The sequence below is a fragment of the Setaria viridis genome, chromosome 8 (genome assembly GCF_005286985.2).
Source record: "Setaria viridis chromosome 8, Setaria_viridis_v4.0, whole genome shotgun sequence".
Taxonomy (NCBI): Eukaryota; Viridiplantae; Streptophyta; class Magnoliopsida; order Poales; family Poaceae; genus Setaria; species Setaria viridis.
Window position 1 is genome coordinate 380,958 of NC_048270.2, and position 13,707 is coordinate 394,664.

The 13,707-nt window shown below is 45.5% G+C and overlaps 1 protein-coding gene and 1 long non-coding RNA gene across 2 annotated transcripts; one reads left to right on the plus strand and one right to left on the minus strand.

Moving 5' to 3' along the window:
- Positions 1–4,601: 4,601 nt before the first annotated feature.
- LOC117834079 (uncharacterized) lies at positions 4,602–5,691 on the plus strand. The gene is made up of 4 exons (XR_004635685.2): positions 4,602–5,122; positions 5,204–5,291; positions 5,386–5,446; positions 5,560–5,691. It is a non-coding gene; the product is annotated as an uncharacterized lncRNA (long non-coding RNA).
- A 4,156-nt stretch (positions 5,692–9,847) lies between these two features.
- Positions 9,848–11,275, minus strand: LOC117833168 (aluminum-activated malate transporter 10). The gene is made up of 3 exons (XM_034712587.1): positions 10,960–11,275; positions 10,748–10,885; positions 9,848–10,677 (listed from the first exon to the last, which is right to left on the minus strand). The coding sequence occupies exons 1-3, from the start codon at positions 11,273–11,275 to the stop codon at positions 9,848–9,850; spliced, it is 1,284 nt and encodes a 427-aa protein (XP_034568478.1).
- Positions 11,276–13,707: the final 2,432 nt, after the last annotated feature.

Sequence of the window (13,707 nt, forward strand, 5' to 3'; positions counted from 1 at the left end):
ACGTGCCGGCTGGCCACCACGTGAGGCCAACGGCGGGGAAGAAAGAAAGGAAGAAAAGAAGAAAGAAAGAAGGAAAGGAAGGATGGATGGAAGGTTGAAAGAATTGAGTAGAGAGGGAGAATATAATCCAGCAATGTTGGTAGTGGGATAAAAATCCAGCAATGTTGGTAGTGGGATAAAAATCCAGCAAGTAGAAAGAATTGAGTAGAGAGGGATCGGAGAATATAATATTGTAATCGACGTCCCTAGTTGGCTAGATAGTGGCACTAGTGGGTGTGGTACGTACTGTGGTTGCGCCGTGCGATGCGGTTTCTGTAGCTTAATCCTTAGCTCGGTCTCGATCCACTAGTGGTAATCGATGTGGCACTAGTGGTTTATACGAAGAGATTTATTTTGGAGAAGAAAATATATGAGGCTTTCAATGGTAGGTGTCTTCCAGGTCGACAGCGCACGCTAGTCGCTAGACATCAAAAGGAAACGAACGTGGAATTACGTACCAAAACAGCAGGCAACACAGATATCAAGCCATCATATATAGGTAACTGAAATATCAAGCCTGCCGAAGAAACTTGCATTGTAGTTAATGGGAACCATACTTGAACAAAACAAGTTGGAAGCACGAGCCATGGTTGTCTAACTGTATGTGCAGGATTCCCAAATATCTTACCACAGAAAGCAAGGGCCACTGGTAGATAACTGGCCTTTAGTCCCGGTTGGTAGGGTGCATATCCCCCGAAAATCCATCCGGGATAAACCAACCGGGACAAAGGGGGGTCTTTAGTCCCAGGTCCTTCAACCGGGAGTAAAGGTCACCATTTAGTCCCGGTTGGTAGAGCCTGCCATGCCAGGCGCGGGACAAACTCTTTACTCCCGGTTGGTAAAAGCAACCGGGAGTAAAGGGTGCCCCTTTAGTCCTGGTTGGGTTTCCCAACCAGGATTAAAGTCCTACTTAAATTTTCATGCATGGCCCCTGAAATTTTCATGCATCACGTACGTAGTACCGCGGCCCTTTTGTTAACTAGTTGAGACTTTTTTTATAATTAAATCAACTAGTATTTAAATGAATGAAATTTGTAATTATACAATTACTATATATATATACACATTTCATATACACAATTCAACTAGTATAATGAAATCTATATATACAAATCGATCTTAGCGTGTATTATATATACAAATCAAACTATATATCTACAATCTTCCTGTCGAGGTGTTGCTCGGAGCGTCTAATTGTCATCCATCGTAATAAAATTCTCCTTGTGGATTTACCACCTCGTCCATTAGGAATCCAATTAGACCTTCACATATTGCCGCTACTCTTTCTTTCTTCAAGAGTCTTTGTTGAATATTTAACATCTATAATTTGGAAATTTGTGAATGCTACATGAACAATTAAATATAAGGAGCTAGAAAATAATTAACTAGTAGTAGTTTTAATTTACGTACTTTAAAGTTGTGCGGCACCATCTTTAGTCCCTTGGGTCCCATAAAACTGTGCATGTACTCACAGATGTAGTAGCCACATAGATTATTCCTGGGTTCCTGTCTTAAGCACTTCAGTGCGGAAAAAAATAAGTTATAAAATATTCATGTTATATAATACACTAAATGTGCAGACTTCATACTTACCGGGAAGTCTGTGTTCCATGTAAGTTTTTCTTTGAATGGACCTTTGTGTGTCCTTATGAATTGTTTCCATGCGCTGCGGATTAGAATAATTAATGATATAGTGTAACAGGGATAAAATTTAGGAAACAAACTTTTGCATAGAGATGAAGGTACAGAATTATTACAAGCCTAGCATGTCTTGCATGTCGTGGTACCCCACCGAATCTTTCCTCAATGAATCGAAAACAGTGACGTGGCTTCTTTCAGGCTCAATTATAATAAGGATCCAGAGGAAGCTGCGTACGTAAAAAGTTCATGCATATTAGAGCTAACTAACATTAATAAGGTAAGGAAAAAGACAACGAAAGTAGATGGTATACACACACTTACTTGAAGATGTATGGAAGTAGTATGAAATCCTTGAATTTTTGTTTGTTTAGGAAATTGTATACTTCCACCAAGATTTTTTCCGGCAATAATTGCATCTGTTTTTGGTTAACTACGGATGGATCCATGAAGCCAATATGTAGGTACGCCTCTCGTTGGCACGTCTGAATTAGCATCCTACATAAAATGGAAGATGAAGTTAGTACGGTGACGCACGCAAAAAATAATGATATGAGCTAAAATTTACATGTAGAGATAAACGGACACTTACAGAACTCAGGCGCTGATCAAAGAGATGTCCAGGGCATCATTATGGTACACTTCGTATATATCCTAGAAGTCTAGCCACCAAACTTTCTCGCCTTCGCCGTAAAAATCTATCGGTTTTACCTTAAGGCCCAACATCTCCCTCGAGTCGGCGGACACCTTCATATACCATTGATGGAATTCGTATATCTTTGTTGATAGCTTCCGTACCAACTCAGGCCTTACTAGAGATTTGCCTAGCTCAAAAGTCCATCTCGGCTTAGGAGCGGTGCAGCTGGCGGCTCAACTTGCCCTAAACATTCATCAAGTCCCATACCTATTTCTTCCATGAATTTCAATACTTGTGCTTGTTGATCCAAGGGCATTGCTGCTACCCTTTGAGCGTCTTGTTTTGATAAATGCCCGAGGTCGGGGACAACACCACTGGAAGATGATTTTCCTTTCCTTTTGTCCCTCTCATCAGCCTTTACTAAGGCCCGTTCATAGTTTGATAGTAGTGGTATCCTTTTCTTGGCTCCTTCTTCCATCCTGATAAAAAAGTTTAAATCTCTTCGATTTACTGGTGGTGGCTCCATCGCCCTTGCTTTTTTTTTCTTTGGCTTGTTTCTTGAATCACGCACTGGCCTCTGCTTGGATTTCTGCCCACTGTTCTGCATGACTCATTGCCTCCCAGCGTTCCTTACGAGTTACTTCAAGCTCCTTTGTTTTCTTCTTTCTCTGTCTTTGCTTGGGAGGCGGTGCTCGTGACTTCTTTAGTGGTGCTGCAGGTTCCTTCATCGGGGCTGCTCTTAGTCCCAGCGACGGTGATCGGGAAGAGGTGCTGTTATTGTCATCGTCGCTCCCACCACCGGGATGTGGTGGAGATGGAGACCTTGATAGAGCAGAAAGCGACGGTCCTGAAGCAGGTTGTGTAGGAGATGACGGTCTCGAGCTATGAGGAGAAGGTCGTTGGTGGGGATCTACGAGGAGCGGTCTTAAGCTCTGAGGAGATGGCTCCGTGTCGGGAATGATGATGTAGCGTTTGTGCCATAGAATGATCCCATGAAGCGCATCTGCCGGTGTCCTTTCCCCGTTGCCTCCCGGGAGGTCGAGCTCTAGACCTTCATATTGGCTAGCAACAAGCTGCTCTACGCGGACGCTGGCGTAGCCAGGTGGAATCTCCATGCCATGGCTGCTCTGCCCTGCCAGGATTGGTAACGCACTCCCATATGCCACCTGTACATATAGCAAAAGTAAACAAGTTATTAAACTCCAATCCCGATGTGTGGATCAATTGACAAGATTGCATAAATATTATATATTTATGTATAAGTATACCTTAATAGTGAGGTTGCCGACCGGTGCATGCAGCTCACATGTGGTGTGTTGCATGATGGCATCCATAGTGAACCGTTGCTCCTCTACGGGTAACCTGGGCGTCTGCGCATCGGGGAGCCCTGTAGAAGCACAACTGCTCAAGAGGCGTTGAGAAGGGCTGGCGTAGTTTGGATTCGGCAATGCTCCAGATTGGGTCAACTCCGCAACTGCGTGGGCCACTCAACGATTGATTTCCTCCAACATTCTTTCTTCTTGTGCCTGCACTTTGGATTCTAGCATCTGCCGCCAGCTCTCCTCGATATGTTCCTTTCTTCACTTACGGCTTCTGTACGATGCGCTGTCGCCTCGGAAAGCAAACTTCCACGGAATGACCCCAAACCCTCAGCAACGTCCTGGATGCTCGGGATTACCGAGGGACAATGTGAGCTCATCATTCTTTCAGTCCATCTTCAACCTCCCAGCCTAATATGCCTTCAGATGAAACAGTGCAACATCTCTTCTTTGATTGTCATTTTGCCAGATTCATATGGAGTACAATATTCTTTTTGTTTGGAATCCAACCACCTATTAGTGTTCCTAATATGCTGGGATCTTGGGCCAGAGGGTTTCCTTGGAAAGTTAGAAACCAGATGATTATAGGAGCTGCTGCTCTTTCCTGGGCCACGTGGTTGAATAGAAACGATGTATTGTTCAAAGGCAAGATCACTAATTCCTTTCTGCAGGTAATCTTCAGAGGGACGTATTGGATAAGAGCATGGGCAGTGCTATCAAAGGAAGAAGAGAAAAATGAAATGAAGAAGAACTGTAGCAGGCTTGAAGGCACGGCCTTGGAGTTCTTCACTAAGTATGGCTGGAACTTTAGAAGAAGAATTCTTCAGTAGCAAGTTCATCTAGGTGCTGGAGAAAGTATCAGGATCCTAATTAGTGTTAAGGAGTCATGTTAGTAATCTTGTCTTTGGAGTGAAATGTGAGTCTCATAGGGTGGTGCTTTTAGAACAGCGTAAGTGCTGAGGTTTTGTCTTCGTGGTGTAATTTTGCCATCCTGCATCCTCATTTGAGCAGATGCTATTTCAACTAACCTCATTGGCAATTAATTGATAATTTGTTTCCCATGTATCTTTTATGCAGTGAATCCACTCTCATATTATCTAATTCAGAATCCATTATTAATGTATATAGCATAGGTTTATAGGATCACAAGAAAAGACAAGCACTTGTTAACTAACGGAAGCATGCAACTATTTATTTCCATAAATTATCTTCAGAATCTGCCTTTTACTACCACTGCACTGCACATGTTTTCGTTTAGTAAACTTTGTATTTAGGAAGGTCATCCATTCTTATAGCCTAAACTAGAATCTTACTTTGATTCACACCCTTATGCTTTCATTGCTTCATCTAGCCGAGGCATAGAGAAATTAGCATGGGATGCTTCAGGAGAGCGTCTGGCATTGTCGTTCAAAGATGGAAATGAAATGTACCGTGGCCTTCTTGCTGTATATGACGTGAGGAGATCTCCACTTGTCTCACTATCACTAGTGTAAGAGCAAACTTTTCCTATTTACTGCATCGTGTTGATCATTAACTTGTGTTTCAATGATATTCCTCTGTGCTTATCCAGCGGATTCATTAGAGGACCTGGAGAAGGAGCAAAACCACTTGCTTTTGCTTTTCATAACAAATTTAAGCAAGGACCCTTGCTTTCTGTGGTAAGATATCTGGGAATCCTGCACATACAGTTAGACAACCATGGCTTGTGCTTCCAACTTGTTTTGTTCATGTATGGTTCCACTGCGCATGCAGTGCTGGAGCAGCGGCTGGTGCTGTACGTATCCACTGATACTTCATTCCCATTAACTACAATGTAAGTTTCTTCAGCAGGCTTTGATATTTCAGTTACCTATATATGATGACTTGATATCTGTGTCGCCTACTGTTTTGATAATTCCAGGTTTCGTTTCCTTTTGATGTGTCTAGCGACTAGCGTGGCGTCTTGTCAGAGTTCAGGACCGAATGTTTTAACTAGTGCTGTCGACCTGGAAGATTGAATGCATGTTTCACTTACAGGTGGAAGGCAATGTTTCAAGTACTGTTGATGTCTTGTGTAGATGCATTGCAGCCGCCTTGCTTTGTTAAGCAGGTGCAATTTCTATACATGCGCCTAGGAGAAATGCAAAGCATGAATTGCATCCCGTGGGTGTAATAACATTGTAACTTGTGAAAGGGAGTCTACTAACGGATTCGTCTCCAGATGTATTTGACCTGTATTACATTTGATTTATGTTGAATTTACCGGTTTTTCAGTAGACGTCGATTTTTATATGTAGATATCTAAAGCAAACATATGGAGAGTTAAGAATTTTTGCCTTCGTTTCCTATCGTGTAGTGTAGTGCGACATGTGCTCTTAAAGCTTGATGTCCTCTTAGGCAAATTTTACATGCTAAAAAAAGACTTGTACGAGATAGTGCATCCTCCACTATATATAGCAATATAATTCGTCATTAAAAAGACGAGCAACTCATCAAACCCATCCATCTATGATCATTCCTTTTAATGTTTTTACTACCATTGCATAACGCAGAACCTTGCACTCTTTGTACTACTTGTACTAATAAACCTTGAGAAACTAGGATCCGGTTTGATCAAAGCCCAAAGCAGAGTAAAAACAAGTCATTAAATGGTACTAACGAGGCCACCTCCCCACGTGGTGTGGGAAGCCCTTTGGTAACGATTCGTATCCCCAACCGGTACTAAAAGGTACCCTTTAGTACCGATTATTTGAACCACTACTAAAAGACTTCCTCCCTAGTACCGGATTGTCCGTACCGGTTCCAAAACCGGCACCAGAGGGCGGCACTAGATGGGGTACCGATCGGTACTTAGATGCGCTTTTTCCAGTAGCGCACTACCGGAAACAGGAAGGTTGCCGAGTGCCTGAGGCACTCGGCAAAGGCCGAAAAACTCTCGGCAAAGAGTTCGCCGAGTGTAACACTCGGTGAACTTTCCTACGGCAAACGGTGGAGTTGCCGAGTGTCGAACCTCGAGCACTCGGCAAATGATTTGCCGAGTGTCAAAGAGCACTCGGCAAACATTTTCAGAAAAAATAAAAAAAAACAGAAACAGCCGCCGGCTGTCGGCCGCCGGCCACGGCCACCACGCCGCCACCGGCCGCCACGCCCGCTGCCGCCTACCACCACGCTGCTGCCGCCCGCCGCCACGCGCCAAATCCGGAGGGGAGAGAGGTGGGGGCCGTCGGATCCGCGCCGGAGAGGAAGAAGGGGGCGCGGATCCGGCCGGAGGGGAGGGAGCCGGGGAAGGAGAGGCCGGATCCGGAGGGGAAGAAGGGGACGGCGGCGGGGGCGGGCGCCGGGCGGCGGCGGGGCCGGGGACCGGGCGTCGGGCGCTGAGCGCCGGGTCGCGGCGGGGCCGGGGGCCGGGCGGCGGGCGGCAGCGGGGCTGGGGACCGGGCGCTAGGCGCCGGGGTTGGGGGTGGCGGGCGGCGGGCGGCGGGCTGAAGGGCGGCGGGCGCCGGGGCCGGGGGCGGGGGAGGGAGAGGAAGAGGTGAGGGAGTAGTACTGGCGGAGGAGATCGAGGGGATAAGGCCGGCCGGTTGGGATAAGGCCTTGCGCGCGGTTGGAAAAAAAAAAGTTCGCCGAGTGTCCTAGGGTGACACTCGGTGAACGGTTGTTTGCCGAGTGTCTAACCTAGGACACTCGGCAAAGATATTTTTAAAAAAATTTTAAAAATATCTAACAGTTTTAAAAAATATCAAAAATTTACATGAAATAATATATATTCTCTATTGACTATACAAAAAGTTTTGTAGTCAAATCAAAACTCGACCGTCATTTTGACTTTAAATCTTATGCAATCCTTCTCAACGTTACTATTCTTCTTCTGAAATGCTTCGGTTTGTAAACATCGTACGTGATGAAATGTGCAAAACATTCTCAATTTTTTTTCACAGCCTCCACCTATGATATCATCACATCATGACAAATCTCATGATTTTCAGACTTTGCTTGTTTTTTTATAATTTAAAAATACCACTGCCACACGTTCGTGGTCGTGTTTCCTGAACAAGATGTTCGAAATTTCTTATCATTTCATGGGTCAGGTCTCAAATTGGGCCGAATAACATGAATACCATTTTTCTACTCATTTTGTTCCATAATTTGAATCACTTGCAGTTCAAATTTGACTTATACCAAAATTTCCTTGAAATACAATTAATTAAATAAATATAGCAAATAAAATCCAAAAATATACCAAATTTTAACATGGAGTACCACATGTTGTATGTGGGGAGTAGAAAAAATTTCATGGTGAAAAGAGGAAAAAAAATTATTTTTTTGCCGAGTATCAAAAAAAACACTAGGCAAACCCTCCTATTTGCCGAGTGTTTTTTTTTGACACTCGGCAAAGAGGGGGCTGCCGAGTGTTTTTTATTTGACACTCGGCAAAGCCCCGATTTGCCGAGTGTTTTTTTTTACCGAGTGTTTTTGACTTGGCACTCGGCAAAGAGCTTGTTTGCCGAGTGATTACAAAAAAATACTCGGCAAAAAAAATACACTCAGCAATTTTTAGCTTTCCCGTAGCAGCGGCAGTTGAACGTGCATGGTGTCGTGCGTCAAGAGTTGTAGGTCATGACGCATGCCTCGTATTATATTATACTCCCGTGATCTTGATCTGATCTGGCACTCCTCATGAAATCTATTTCACCAAGAAAATAATTTTTTATCCCTGCAATCAATTTCTTAATGCATACTTGGTATACAACGAGTCCGTCTCTTGGCTGAGTCGAGAGAGTTTTTGGAAAAAATGGCGTCTCGCAAACAGCAAAAAGATGGACGTTGTACGTGCCCCTTAGTCTCATTCCAACATTCCCCCGTTTTTTTGCTGACTGCGTCGTGATCGAGTCGAGCTGTTTGATCATTCTCTCCACTAAATTCAGGACGGTAAAAAAAACAAGTGAGCTTGTTTGGTGAGCTATTACGGTAAAAAAAAAAACAAGTGAGTTCATTGAGCCAAGCTTAAGTTCATTAGAGCATATTTCGAGTCGAGTTTGATCCAAGCCCCAAAATTGTTTTAATAGTTGAAGCCGATCACTGATTAAAGTTAAAGCGAGCCAAAAACAAGAAGTTCATAGTTCTTAACATTTTTATCGGTTACAAATTTAGTTAGTCCAAGTCTATATATATAGTACTCAGACTTGAGTCATTATCTTACCTATAAAGTTAAGGAATTAATGCAGACAATACAATACAGTTCAGTATGCATGAATACATCTCATGTAGTCATAAGTGGTAGTAGTAATTTGTTAGGATAATCATGACTTAAGTTTGTTTAGTTTAGTTGCATGCAAGTTGTTAGTATGTTGGGTGCCTGTGCCAGGTTAGTTTAGTTGCAGTAAGGTTGTTAGGATAATCATGACTTAAGCTTAAGGAGGCCTTTGTAACATAATTGAAGCTTTCGGTCAATCTCTCCTTTTTTTGATCCCCGCGACCTCGACGCGGTTGGAAGACGGCCAATCTGATCTCCTTTTTTCCTTTACCCTACTTTTCCCCGTTGTCTCTCATGCGTATCACTACGCCACGTCACATGGATATGTAAGATGGTTTACATGTAGATGTGCCTTATGCATAAAAATACTCTTGCACTGACAAAAAATGATAAATGAGCTGAGCTCGAGTGAGTTCATTGAGCCAAGCTTAAGTTCGAATTATTTGATCCAAGCCCCAAAATTGAGTGGAGAGAATGACACGTAATCCGTGTCAGCGCCATGCACTCTCGTGTCGACAGCGGCGTGACGTGGTGGAGTGTACGTGTGTGTGCTATTGCATGAGATTAGAGGGACCCCATGAATACATGTGCTCATAGACAGCAACGGAAGGAGGCGTTCCGTGCGGCGGCACGGCTGCTGCAGCCCGCACATAGACGTGTCACCCATCCCTCGATGTGCGGACCGCGTAAAGTACGATTCCACGCCGCCAGTTGGACCGTACAGTACCATGCATGATGGCCGGCAAACCTAGAACGGCTTTTCCGATCCACCACCGGCCCGCACTCAGCAAGAAGGCGGCGTCGTCGACAAGAAGCCGTCTTTTAGCAATGATGGGACTATCCGTCCATTCACGATTTTATATGCTCCAGGTAATCGCATGCATTTATATTATTGCAAAGTATACCAAAAGGCACTGCGTTTTGTTGTCCCATCTGTACTATATTTGACGTGTTACCTTCCACGAGACATACCCATATCCTTCAACACGCAAGGGTCGCCAGCTCGTTGACGGCGTCCACGACGACCTGGACCCTCACTGCTATCTCCACCAGCAGAAAACCCACGGTGAAGACGGGCATCGTGTCGTCCACCAGCGACGGGAGGGACCGCATGTCGCCCTGCAGCTCGTGCACCGCCGTGTTCATGTCCGCGACGGCGAGGTCCAGCGCCCGCGAGGACGCCGTCATCGTGGCGACGGAGCGCGACGCCTCCCTGAGCACCTGCGCGCACCGCGCGCCGGCCCTGGTGCACGCGTCGCGGACGAGCCGCTTCACGTGCTCGGGCGCCCGCGCCTCGGCGGACGCGCAGCTGCTCAGGGCCTCCACGCAGCACGCGCAGGCCCGCATGGCGTCGCCGACCTTGCCGTATTGCTCGTACGGGTGGCGGAAGCCGAACCGGCCGTGCGCCGGCTCCCACCGCGCAAGGTTCGCCTGCTCGTCCTCGGAGGCCTTGCAGTCCACGCACCGGTACCCGTCGGACCTGGCCTGCGGCTGCGCGGCGGGGCCCTCGGCGAAGTAGTCCTCGACGCAGCCCTCCAAGGCGGCGGCGAGCTTCTCCATGTTCCGCGTGGTCAGGAGGTGCAGCTCCTGGCCGGCCCACACGGGGCAGACGAAGACCGCAACGGCGAGGCACATGAGGATGCCGATGGCGACGGTGGAGATCCGCTGCTTCACCAGCGCCCGCAGCTCGTCGTCCCGGTACCCGGACACGGCCACCAGCTGGCTGTACGTCATGATGAAGATGGTGACGACGCCGTAGTCGAACCGGGCCTTCACCGTCGGGATGAACCGCGAGAAGGTGGCCGCCGCAGCTGCATGTTGATCACTTCAGTTCATGCATGCATGACTTGTCGGTTTCGACAGCAGGAAGATTGTACGTACCCAGCAGGAAGAGGGAGCCGGTGAGGATGTAGGGCTCGAACTCGCCGGTTTTGTCCGCCACCCAGTGCACGCCGAGCGCGAGGACGCCGGCGCTCGCCGTCGCCACGGCTCTGTTGAAACTCTTGTACACGCTGCCGCCTGCACATGTGATAAAGATACAAAGCTGTAACTCTGAATCATCTTGATCTGAAAAAGTTACGACTACGACTCACCCACAGTGTACTCGAAGACGGCGACGACGGTCATGAAGGACGACATGGGAGCCTCACCGACGCCGTCGTAGAGGAGCCTGGTGTAGTAGAAGATGGACACGAGCGCGAGCGAGAGGCCCACCTTGAGCACATGCACCGCCTTCCGGGGATCATCCACCCCGATGATCCACACAGGCAAGAAGGCGAGCAGGCACGCCCCCGCCCTCGCCGCCGCGCGGCCGGCTGCCTCGTGCTCCACCGTCACCGACGCGCCCTCCGGCACCGTCACCCGCCATCCCAGACCACCCTGCTCTTCTTCCCTCCCGAAGGCCTCCATCAACAACCTGACCACACCCTGCTGCTCAGAAACGGGGCTCGCTCGCTGTGTGAGTGAGAGAGTGGATGCATGGGCGGAAGGGAGAGGTGCATATATATAGCTGTGCACAAGTACGTTCTTATATAGCTTAGCGTAACGCTACCATGAGAGCAAAATCAACAGAGTTAAGGTGCACACCGGAAAGAGGAGGGTTAAGGTGCGTGGGAAAGATGACACAAAAGATAAAAAGATCAAAAGTCTCCTCCTCCGACATGATCCGGAATGACACAAAAGATGACGCAAAATTCTGTAAAGTGTTTTGGACTGTTGCATTCAGCTCCTCATTCTAAAGCGAGCTAAAAGGATTCAAAGGAACCCTAATGTGTAGTAGTAGTTTACATCTATTTTTTTAGTTGCATACCGGGCAAAAGGGATACGGAAAAGGAAAAAGGGTGATGATCTATTTTTTGTTTGAAACGCGACTGATCCTTTCTGTGCGATTTTGACCCCTTTTTCCACGACGCAGGCAGCAGGCCCACCACGTGAGGCCAACGTGCCGGCTGCCCACCACGGGTGCGGGCGCATGAAAGAAAGGAAGGAAAGAATTGACACTCGGGTACGTCCATAGTTGAGTTGCCTCTTTGTTGGTAATATAATCTGCTCTAGCTTGACGATAGGGCAATATGATGTAAAGCCTGTTGCTTTCCAGTCTCTCATTTTTTTCCCCATTTGCATTACCTTTTCTCTCGTGACTTCATAATGGAGTTTCTTTTTTCTTCATGTACTTCTATATATTGACAGTCCTAAAAATATCACACCATGGAAAGGCTCTTTACCTCGGATATTTAACACGGCTCTTCACTCTTTGTCATGTCTTAATAATTGCTGGCATATTTTACTTTTAGATTAAGGTGATCATTTTCTACAGTTTACTTTTACAATTTGGGATGTTAATTTCTCAAGGTAGGCATAGCTACCTTTTTCTAAATTCAGATATATAACAAATCCCAGTTGATATAGAACTGTGTACTTATGCTTCTTCTTTTGCTACAGGGTTGGGTCACCGAGTGGAGATTACCTTCTAGCTGCTAAATTGTATGGTCAATTTCCATTTCAATTTTGACATTTCTAGTTACTAATATTTCCAAAGATTTACAAAATTAATTTTATATTAGCGATGGAACTTTTCACTTCTGGGAGACAAACACATTAAGAACCTTGGTCTTCATCTAATGGATATGTGTCTGTAAGTAAGCTACTCAGTCCTAGATACCTATTTTTTGAACATTTTTTTACATTGGAGCACAATACTCCTTAGTGAAGGAGTAAGCAACTTAATGCACTTTATAGATTTCTTGTTCCTTTAGAGGTTATATGGGATCAGTTAGGCTATCATATACGTTATCTTGAAGTTGATATCTTTAGCATCTAACTGATGCGTAAGGAACATACCTATTTTCAAATAGCATACCAACCTTGGATTTCAATACAAATACAGTTTATTTTCTTTATCCATAACAACCTTATATTTTTTTATTCTTAATAATTTCTGAATGATTTGTAGTCCCACAGCTGACAATAGTTTGATTTTATAAAAAAGAATAGTCAAATGAGACTTGCTTAATTATTTGGTGGATAAATTCTTTTGGAAACAATATAGATGCTTGTTTGCAGTTAATAGTGACTAACTCTAGTTTGGTAATTTGAATATTGTAAATATTGCACAAAGCTTAGTTTGATTGGATTGTATCTAAGCTATAGCAATACATAACCTTGCTTCATGGCCAATCTACTTGGCAGCAACACATAATGTATCTCTTGTACCCTCCTTACAAATTGGACTGTTTGTCTGTTTCCCGTGTTTGCTTATTTCTACTTTGGTTCCTCTCAGGGAGCGAATTGGGATCCAGAAGGTCGTGTTGCATTGTTATCCTTTTCTAACTCGACAACAGTACTTGGCTCAATTCACTTTTCATCTAAGCCACCATCTTTAGGTACGCGCAGATATCCCTGATCAGATATTCAGGTCTCCTTTCCTCACTTTATATGCATATGGAGTTATGCTATAAACGTTCTCATACTTGCCATAGGCAACAAGTTTGTTGGATTGCAGGAATACAGTTGCGATTCACTGCAATTTTTGACCTTGTTGCTCATCTGGCTGTGATTAGCTCCTTGTACCGATGCGTTTCAGGCTTCAGCCGGCGACAACATTCGCTAATTGATGGGAAGTTGGAAACACACAAGCAGGAAATAAATTACTTGAAAGAATGGTGTTTGATGTTGGTTGATGGCCAGAATATCTCTGTCCGTTGTTAATGCCAGACCCTCATGGGGCCATGTGAGTCTGAAGCTCGAGGCTCGGTGGATGTCGCCATTGTTGGAGGCATCGGCAGGCCATTGTTGGATGTCACTATCCCTTCATACCTTTTCAGCATGTCGTTTTCAGCACA

Coding starts and splice junctions, on each gene's coding strand:
- LOC117833168 (XM_034712587.1), bottom strand. CDS start 11,275: ATGGAGGCCTTCGGGAGGGAAGAAGAGCAGGGTGGTCTGGGATGGCGG. Junction 10,886..10,959: donor CGTCTTCGAGTACACTGTGG/GTGAGTCGTAGT, acceptor TCACATGTGCAG/GCGGCAGCGTGTACAAGAGT. Junction 10,678..10,747: donor CGGCTCCCTCTTCCTGCTGG/GTACGTACAATC, acceptor ATCAACATGCAG/CTGCGGCGGCCACCTTCTCG.